Source organism: Molothrus ater, chromosome 2 (assembly GCF_012460135.2).
Source record: "Molothrus ater isolate BHLD 08-10-18 breed brown headed cowbird chromosome 2, BPBGC_Mater_1.1, whole genome shotgun sequence".
Taxonomy (NCBI): Eukaryota; Metazoa; Chordata; class Aves; order Passeriformes; family Icteridae; genus Molothrus; species Molothrus ater.
Genome location: NC_050479.2, coordinates 86968556 through 86977778, shown reverse-complemented (window position 1 = coordinate 86977778; position 9223 = coordinate 86968556). Strand labels below are relative to the sequence as shown.

The 9223-nt window shown below is 45.3% G+C and overlaps 1 protein-coding gene across 1 annotated transcript in view; it reads left to right on the top strand.

The window, feature by feature from the left end:
- Positions 1 to 262: 262 nt before the first annotated feature.
- Positions 263 to 9223, top strand: part of LOC118690943 (alpha-2-macroglobulin-like protein 1) — a 28250-nt gene continuing 19289 nt past the window's right edge. Inside the window, exons 1-13 of the mRNA XM_036389953.2 lie at positions 263 to 330; positions 944 to 1127; positions 2367 to 2417; positions 2760 to 2904; positions 3563 to 3615; positions 3929 to 3949; positions 4368 to 4527; positions 5106 to 5190; positions 5583 to 5694; positions 6949 to 7057; positions 7620 to 7729; positions 8513 to 8677; positions 8969 to 9193. Of these exons, the coding sequence (XP_036245846.2) occupies positions 263 to 330; positions 944 to 1127; positions 2367 to 2417; positions 2760 to 2904; positions 3563 to 3615; positions 3929 to 3949; positions 4368 to 4527; positions 5106 to 5190; positions 5583 to 5694; positions 6949 to 7057; positions 7620 to 7729; positions 8513 to 8677; positions 8969 to 9193 (1488 nt within the window). The remainder of the gene's footprint in view (positions 331 to 943; positions 1128 to 2366; positions 2418 to 2759; positions 2905 to 3562; positions 3616 to 3928; positions 3950 to 4367; positions 4528 to 5105; positions 5191 to 5582; positions 5695 to 6948; positions 7058 to 7619; positions 7730 to 8512; positions 8678 to 8968; positions 9194 to 9223) is intronic.

The window sequence follows — 9223 nt, the reverse complement described above, 5'->3', positions numbered from 1 at the left end:
GCACCCACAGCCTGGAATACCTCCTGAATGTAAATGTGGGTGGAGAACTGTGTTATGTGACCTTCACTCTGCTGCTGGTGGGAGCAAGTAAATATTAGCTGATGTCATTAGCCTAGAAAAGATATTATCTCCATATATTAACTCCCCTACTCTTTGAACCTAGGAGCATCTGAGGGGGTATTTAGGATTGCTCCAACCCCTCAGTACATGCAGTTCTCTCCTCCCATGTGGATCTTGTCAGCTTTCTGTCCCAGCCCAAGCAATGGGAGCACCACTGCTCCTCTTAGCCCTGACCCTACTCCCAGTTGCAGCTGCAGCAAGCCTGGAACCGTGAGACTCTCTCCTTTGGATGTTGGGGGGCTTGGGGGAAGGGCCTGTCATTGAGGGGTGGTGCTGAGGGGCTGCACTCTTTGGCACCCCAGAGCTGGATGGTGGGAGCCTGGCTCCCAGGGGGCTGAGCAGAAGCAGCTCCTGCAGAGTCCTGGGCATCGAGCACTGCAGTGTTGGCTTGTGCAGGAGCTGCACTGCACACACCACAAAGCTACAGAGGCCACAGGAGTTCTGCCTCTGTTTGTGCTGTGCTGGTGGAGTGAAATCTGGTGTGAGGATGGAAGCCTAATGCCTCAGCCACTGAATGTTTGGCTTCTTTGGTCTCCTCACACAGCCTTGCTCTGTGTACTCACAACTGGAGCATCGTGGACTGGGCAGCTGTGTCCTGGCTGGTGGCAGGGTGGTGACACAGAGAAACTGGGAGTTCTCTATACTGGACATATTCCTCCTTTCTCATTTGAAAAGGAGCTTAAAAGAGCTAAACTTCCTTCAATGCAGTCCTCCAGACATTTCTCACCCTTGGTCTACCTCTTCATGAAAGCAGCAGAGATGGATGCTGGCCTGTCCACCTCAGCCTCTGACCTGTTTTTGAACATGTACTGCTCTCTTCTAGTCACTATATGGTGGTGTTCCCTGCTATCCTTCGGCAGTCCCAGGAGGAGAAGCTCTACATTCACTTCAGCTCCCTAACTGAGGCTGTCCACCTGGCTGTCACCTTGCAGACAGAAACCCAGAATCACACACTGGTGGAGCAGGATGTGGAGAAGCCAGGCACTTCTCAGAGCATCACCTTCCAGGTGAGTGTAGCTGTGGCTACTGATTTGACAGGGGATGCTTTCATGTTCACACAAGAGCACGGCACTTCTCTGGGTACGCTGTCCTTTCCCTTGCCATAGCTTCCAAGCAGGCTAAGTATATTTCCCTACCAGTGCTAGGCAAAATGCAACAGTGTCCTGGAGTATAAGATAGTAGGGCATCTTTTCTATGTATAAAAAGATTTTTATAGAAAAGAACAGATTTATTTTGATCTGTATCAGCACATTTCATCCTACTTAAAGCATGGTGCTAAATATTTATTTTCAGTTTAATCAGTGTTTTGCCCCTAAAAGTGCTTGTATATCACAGCAAAAGTCAATGCATTGCAGATACTTTCTTTTCATCCTTGTTTCCTCAGGAGCCTGCCCCTTCAGCTCCAAGAGGACCATTGTGCTCTAAAACTGCACCTACATTGCCAGATGTAGTTGCAGCCTGCATAGACATTGAGCTTGCTTTAATGTAGCTGTGATGGCACTGAACCAACGATGAATTGAATTTCACCAAGGATATTTCTGGATGTTTCTGGAGTGGCTTGAGTTCCTGTCATTGCTAACTGCTCCAGTTAGCTTGTCTACACACACTGACTACAAAACCTTCAGCTATGTTTCTGGAGAGCCATGGAGATGTGTGTGGTGCTGAGGCTCTACAAACTGCCCCTGTCTTCCTCAGCACAGCACAAAGTCACTGTGCCTATGCCCTGATTGCCCTGCAGACTCAGCAGAATTCAAGGAGGGGCTGTAGTCACTTTTGGGCTTTACATCAACATGACAATGATTAATTAAGAGTTTGGTGCCAACCCTTAGGAGAGAGCAAGTCCTGGTTCTGGAAAGCCAAGGAAGTCTGCTGTTAGCAAAAAATAAAAACCACCAAAAAAAAAAAAAAAAAAAAAAAAAAAAAAATCTTCCTCCTGCTGAGCTTGGTCTCTCTGATGCTGAGATGTCCTGTGTTTGTCTCATCAGTATCCCATCTCTCATTGCTTAGGATCTGACTTTCCTATGGTTTACTCTCTCATTTATGTTAAGTGGGAGAAGGACATGTTGGTCAGTTCATTAACGAGGCAGTGACTGCTTCTCCCTCACAAGTGGGTTACAGAGTCATACGGAAGAATTTGGACTCTGAAGTTTGGGGATTTTTTAACAGTGAGATGATGTCTTATACATGTGATAAGATGCAAAGTTTCTGATGAATTTTCTTCCATTTCCTTGTGTCAATCAACCTAGGTGCCAGACTTCATGTTAATTCCTGTGGGAACAGATGATTCCGAGACAGAGGTAGGACATGTCTCTTGTCTGCCTCTCCTCTTACAAGTTGGAGGGCTTCAGCCTCTCCTGTGCCTGAGCCATGTTAATGTTGGAGATACAGGGCGGGAAAGATAGTAAAGAGGAAAAATAAATGTGGAAAGAGGCAAACATGACAAGCAGAAGGGCAAAGAAAAGGGAATGAGGAAGCTGGACAAAAAAAGAAGACTACGACTGGGGAAAGGAGAGACTTTAATCAGAGTAGGTGAAAGGAGGAGGGGGACATTGGAGATTTTGGAAGGACAAGTGCCTCTGGTTTGCTTTCAAGCTCTTTGTAGTCTGAGGTAATTTGTTGGTTTTTTTTTAACCTGACAGTCAGAGGAGGTGGCTTCTCTGCATGTCCTGATCCACAGTGGAGACAATGTGCTCCTTGACGGTAACAAAAAAGTTCTGGTCAAGCCCCAGAAGAATATAATTCTGATAGAGACAGACAAGGACTTATACAAACCTGGAGAAACAGGTAAGGCAATAAGGCAGCATATTGAAATGGGGAGGGAAGGGTCAAGATAGCAGCCACACCTGGAGGGAAGATTTCACCAAGTGCAGCAAGCTAAGGTTGTTGGACATGGAAGGAAGCAGATCTCTATTATCCAGTGTTTCTAGGAACAGTTTGAGCCAGGATGCTCCCCTCCAAGGTGTGCTACACCAAATTCCCAACCTGCTGTTCCTGGGTGTTGTTTTGGTGCCATATCTCTAGTGAGACCTAAAGGGAAAGCCAGGGCTCTCCAGGACACTGGACAGCCTTGAAGACTGTTGTTCATATTTGAGTAAAACCTAGAGTGTCAGTTCCAAACTGTAGAATTACAGAGTCCCCACAGTCTTCACAATATGAATGGACTGCAGACAGACTCCACTATAGACAAGCCCACTGTTTACCCCAATTTGTGATCTCTCTAGGTAAAGGCAGTGGGGTTCTGCAGCACACAGCTGTGTATAAACCGCCCAGACAAAGCCCTCTGGGGTGGGAGGTTCTGGGGAGGGCTGGTTGGGAAAAGACCTGAGCATCTCTGAGGTAAACAGAGAGACATGAATACTGGAGCATAGAAAAGGAGAAGCAAGTTTGTGCAAGGACATGTTGCAGCCAGAATACTTTACTATGTTTTTCTTTATTTCTACAGTGAAATTTAGAATTGTGAACCTTGATGAGAACCTTAAGGTCATTAAAAATGAGGTGAGTATCACTTTGTGCTTTTCTAGAAGTAGGAGCTTCAGCATGAGACATGTTGAGAGGCTCATGAACAAGATATCTCCTTTCATACCTGTTAAGCCACAAGAATAAATTATCTTAGAAGGAAACCACTCATTCACTGGTCCCTTGAAGAAAGACAGGTGTAAGCTGGCACAGAGGGAGGAGGAGATGTACTGTGGGGTCTGGATGGGACAGGAATTTCTGTTCAGGGACTCATGTCAGGCAGAGTTCTTTATACTGGTTCACATGGATGCTGTTTTACAAAACTGAGATTGTATTTCTCTTGTTTTTACAGTATTCCCAGATATGGCTGTTGGTAAGTGACAAAGAAGTGACCAAAGGGATATATATCTGTCTCTTCTACTGTGATCCTTCACTCCCAGAGTTGTGCCACAAATGTAACTTCATGAAGTTATGGTTTTAGTTCAGGTTCAGCTGAAGGTTTTTCTGTGTGGTCAGCTTCTAGGTGGTCAGCACAGCTGCTACTCCTTCCCATAGTGTTATGATGTTGCCACTTCCCAGTAGCTTTACTGTTCTTGGCAGCCTCTGTAATTCCTAAGTTTACTAAAATAATACTGGAGGGAAGCAAAGGTATCTCTCCTGGCAATCTAGAGTCCTCTCTACTGGGTCAAGTTTAAGCCCTTGTAGTGCCTTCTTGTGCCTGAGTATGGCTGGACCTGCCAGGTACATGTGCCCAATGTGACTTGTGGCTCTGCGTGTCCTTTCCCAAACAGGATCCTGAATACAACCATATTGCTGAGTGGCTGAATGTAAAGTCAAATCATGGCATTGTGGATCTATCCTTCCCCCTGGCATCTGAAGCATCCCTTGGGAATTATACCATCTCAGTGCAGCAGAACATGGCTTATAAAAAATTCAGTGTTGAGGAATATGGTGAGACTCCAACATCAGGCGGGCGGGAAAAGCTGGGGTAGCTGGAGGAGAGAGCAGAGTGTCCATCCCACCTTTTGCCTTGGGAGAACAACAGAATGGACACAAGCATGGGTGGGTCTGTGTGCACATCTCACATGGGGCTGGAGGTTCTGCAGCTACACAGGGTACAAAGGAGAGGCTGTGGGCTGACATCTCATTCTACCTGCATCTGGGCCCTGTAATGAGCACATTTTGCTGAGCTAGGTGTGTCGTCCACTCCAGTCAGCTCCTCTAATGGGAAGTGGAATCATGCCTTGGTCCCATTAATTGGCATTGGTAAAGACAAAACCTTGTGCCATGTGCCTTGCCTGAGCTGGAGTAGAAAGCAGTCCCATGTGCAATTGCAGCAGCAAGTACAGGGTGGTGTGGCTGGAGGGAGTAACTCGACTGCAGCATGGTGCTGAAGAACTGGAGATGTCACTGTCTTTCCCTCATCTGAACTGCAGCTACAGCTTCTCTCAGTGTCCATAGTCATCCATACCATCCATTGGTTTTTTCCTCCATCCTTATCCTACTCTCTTCTCTCTCTACCAATACAGTGCTGAAAAAATTTGAGGTGGAAATTGAGCACCCTCCACATATCACTACATCAGATGAGGAATTTCAGCTGGTTGTCTGTGGCAAGTGAGTACATGACACCATTGTGATCTCTGCCCTTTGACTCCACTTTCACCTCCAGATTGCTCAAGAAAAAGATGTGGTCTTCCACTTGTCAGTACGATCTTTTTGCATTATCCTGTGTCTTGGGGAGACAGATCACACTCTGGAATGGGCTCCTTGTCACACCTGGTCACTTACTGTGAGGCTGAAGGACACTAAAGATGCTGGGTGTAGTGGGTGGAGAGGGATGCAAAATGATTTTAAAGGATGAGCTAAAGTTCCTGACCAAACATGGTACAAAGCAAAGCTCTCTGGGCTCCACTTCCCCTGATGAGGATGGGAGGTGTCCTATACCAATATTTCTGCTGACAGTCAGCAGACTGTCTTTTGGTGAATGTTTCTCTCTTTTGACATAGGTATACTTATGGGAAGCCTGTTCAAGGGAAAGTAGAAATCACTGTTATGACACGCTCCCAGGACACAAAAGGCAATTCTACAAGTTCAGCGATTCAGAAGCAAAACAGCTGGGTAGGTGAACAAACAGGAGATCAAAAAGTGTCTGGAAATGTGTTTCTGCCCCCTTAACCTGCTGCAATGCACCTCAGATGGGCACCAACCTGTTCAGTCTGGTGTCTTCCCAGTTGCTGGACATGGTCAGACCACTGATTCCTCTTCCCATAACCCTGTGCTTGAATTACTGCTCTAGCTGTGTATTCCTGACTCCGTGCTTTGGGAGAAAGTGTAAGCCATGGGAAGCAGTGGTGCCTGGGACCTTTTCCAAGGGTCTGTATCACATTGTGTGCAATCAGATCACCCCATCTCGTGGGGCTATTCAGATCACTGGCCTATTCAGCCCTGTGACCATGCCCACCAATAATCAAGCTATCAGAGCACCACAAGGACTGTGGATCCATGCCCTGTTTCTTGCTCTACCCCTGCACAATGAGTCATCTAAAACTTGCTAGTGTCTGGTCTGAAATTATGTCCATTGCTGGTTACAGTTTCTTCTCATCTGTGTCCACTATTTTTTGTGGTTATGCTTCGCATTTGTTTTTTTCCCACGGGTTTCAGATGCATGGGTTTTGGCCTGAAAGTCACAGGAAAATATTTTTAAATGTCAGACCAGCCAGCAATGAGCCAGAATAGAAAAATCTAGCTGGATCTCTGCATCTTTTAAAATGCACTCCAGCTGGAATGCTGTGCAGTCTTAGCTGTGCAAAACATCAGCTGAATGCCAGCTCCACATGGCATGTAGAGGCCCTGAAAGGTTCTGAGGAGCACTTCTCAGGCATGGCTAGAAACACTGGCTATACCCAGGCTCTGCCTCAATGATTGGCAAAGCTCTTGCCATCTGTACCCGGCAGGATGCCTGTGTTTCATACGGCCATGTCACAGGAATGGTCATGTCTGGAAAGCCACACTGTCAGGCTTTATTCATCAGGGTCATAGCATTTCAGGGAGACCTTTAGCTCCCATAATGAAATTCATGCTCTCTCAGCTACAGGATTTGGGCTGAATCCAGTCTCCTGAGATTCAATTAACCCTTATGTGATTTGCCTTAAGTACTTTTTTTTTTGCCACTTCTTTGTGATTGTTTAATCCAAGCATATTGATTTCTTTTCTGCCTAAGGTATCCATGATGGGTTTCTGCAGTTAGGATTTGGGAGCTTTCCTCTGTTCCAAAAATATCTGGAAATACTTCTTTAGGATTGCCTGGCATCTATGGAACAGTTTGTCTTCCTCCACACCACACTCATTCTCTCTGTTCTCCTCTCTGTGCAGACAAATAAGGATGGCTGCGCTACTTTCACAATAAAGACAGAAGCTCTGGAAATAAATGAAGCCGACAGCTACATAATTGCAAAAGGAAAAGTGGTGGAAAATGGAACAGGTACTGGATAATAAGTGGAGCATTCTCTTCTTCACAGGCAACATTTTTGGCTTTGGTCTTTATGTGGCAGTGGAATTTCTTTTGAAAAAGTAACTTGAAGGTTCCCATGTCCTTCTGTTATGGCAATAGTCTCTATTCTAGTACCTCTTCCATCTGTTTTTACCAGATTTCCTAATCCTTCCACCGTTCACCTCCCTTCATATGTGTGTAACTTCATAGTGATTGCTTGGACACCAGGGTGTTCCTCAGCCAGTTATAAAGTCCTAGACTGTTTAAACAGTCATCTAGTTTCCCTTTATCTTCAAAAAACACAAACAAATAAATCTATATGTAAAATAGATACATAAATCTATACGTAAATAGATACTTATAGCCTATTATGCATCATGTCATGAAGCAGGAAGCCCAGAAAGCTTGATGGAATAATATCCTAGAAGAATGTATTTTTTCTCCTAAATTTAGAGCTTGTAGATGTTGTAGGTAGTGTTGAAGTACATTTTTTACTTCTGCTTCCCTAAGAGCACTGCTTGAGATTCAACAGATTTTTCATTTCCCCACCCAGGAGCCCATTTTGAGGAAACGGCTCAAATTTCTGTTGCATGGATAAAGAAAGCTGTAGAGTTTATCAACCTCCATCCATTCTACAAACAAGGGATACCATACACAGGGAAGGTAACATTCATGGATCCCTTCTCTGCTCAGAATGCATCACAGATAAAACCTCTTGTGGGAAGAAAGGAACAGTCTCCAGGAAAGTCAATGCTGCTCTGCTGGCACCCAGAAACTAGGAGTGAAGCCTTGTGTAGAAGAAATTTTTTTCTCCCCATCCTAACATAGTATATTTCCTGGACGGGAATTCTGGGGCCAGCTGCAGTTTCTGGAGGCTTCTCCAGGAGCATCTCCTGAAACTAATCTGTGCATATGGGATGGGGGTGCATCAGCAGGCACATAACATTCCCTTTGGATGAAAACTCATGGTAACTTGGCAGAAATCTCTAAAGCCTTGCACATCAGTTCACTGGCACTCATTTCTGGCTTGGGTCACCTGGGTGATGCTAGGACTGCTGTCCTGGGGCTAGAAACACTTTCACTTGGGCCAGTACTGACCTCAGCATGGAGGGCAAGGAACAGCAAGTGTTAAGTTGTTGGGGACAAATCTCTTTTTTATCATCAAAGATCCTCCAGCATTGTCCAAGAAACACCTCAGGGTCTGAAGAGTTCACCTTTTCCCCCAACAGAGGTGTCTCATTTGCCTGTATTACTATTTTGTTCCAGTCCTGAACAGCTTCAAATTGTTGGTTTCATTATTTATTGGACTTTTATTTGGATCCTTCCAACTGGTCTGAAAGCTAGAAGGGCTGAGGGAATCAAGTGATAGAAGCAATTAATATTAAGCACTGACAGTGCCTCAGAGTCTGGCACAACAGGGAGTTAACTTCCCCCCTTTCCCTACAGATGATCTTCCGCAGTGAAGAGTCTCCCCTCAGTAATGAAACAGTCCATCTAATAGTTGATGTCAATGATGAGGAGACACAGCTGTCACTCCTCACAGATGAGATGGGGGAAGCTCACTTCACACTGGATACCACCAGTTGGAACAGCACGATGGTTTCTCTGAGGGTGAGTACCAGCCACTGAAAATCTTTTGTCTGGTGTGGGGTTTGTTCCATGAAAAGACAAGAGGAAAAATGAGATTGTGGTCAAATCTACTAGGCTTAGATTTTTGCTAAAACTTTGTAAGAAGAAATCTTGTAAGAGACTTTAAAATGATGTTTCAACAAATTATTTTAGGCACAGAGATGTGCAGTCTGCCATCAGCTCAGGTGATAACAGAGTTTCAGCAGGTGTACAAGTTCCCTTGCATCACTTGATACCAATTGTATTGCCACCTTGTGTTTATGTGCTCGGAAGGGTACCCACCGCCCTCCAGGTGACAACAGTTCATTTTCTGGTGGAGTTGAAGGAGAGGACTTCCATTGGCTGAAACCTTTCTACTCTGAGAGCAACAGCTTCCTGGAGATCAAGGCCAAGGATGACATGATGTTCTGTGATCAAGAGCAGGAAGTGCAGGTGGATTATATCCTTTCCCAGAATAAACTCAGCTCTGAAGAAGACCACATTGATTTCTACTACTTGGTGAGCACAGAAGACAGCTGATTCTCAGGG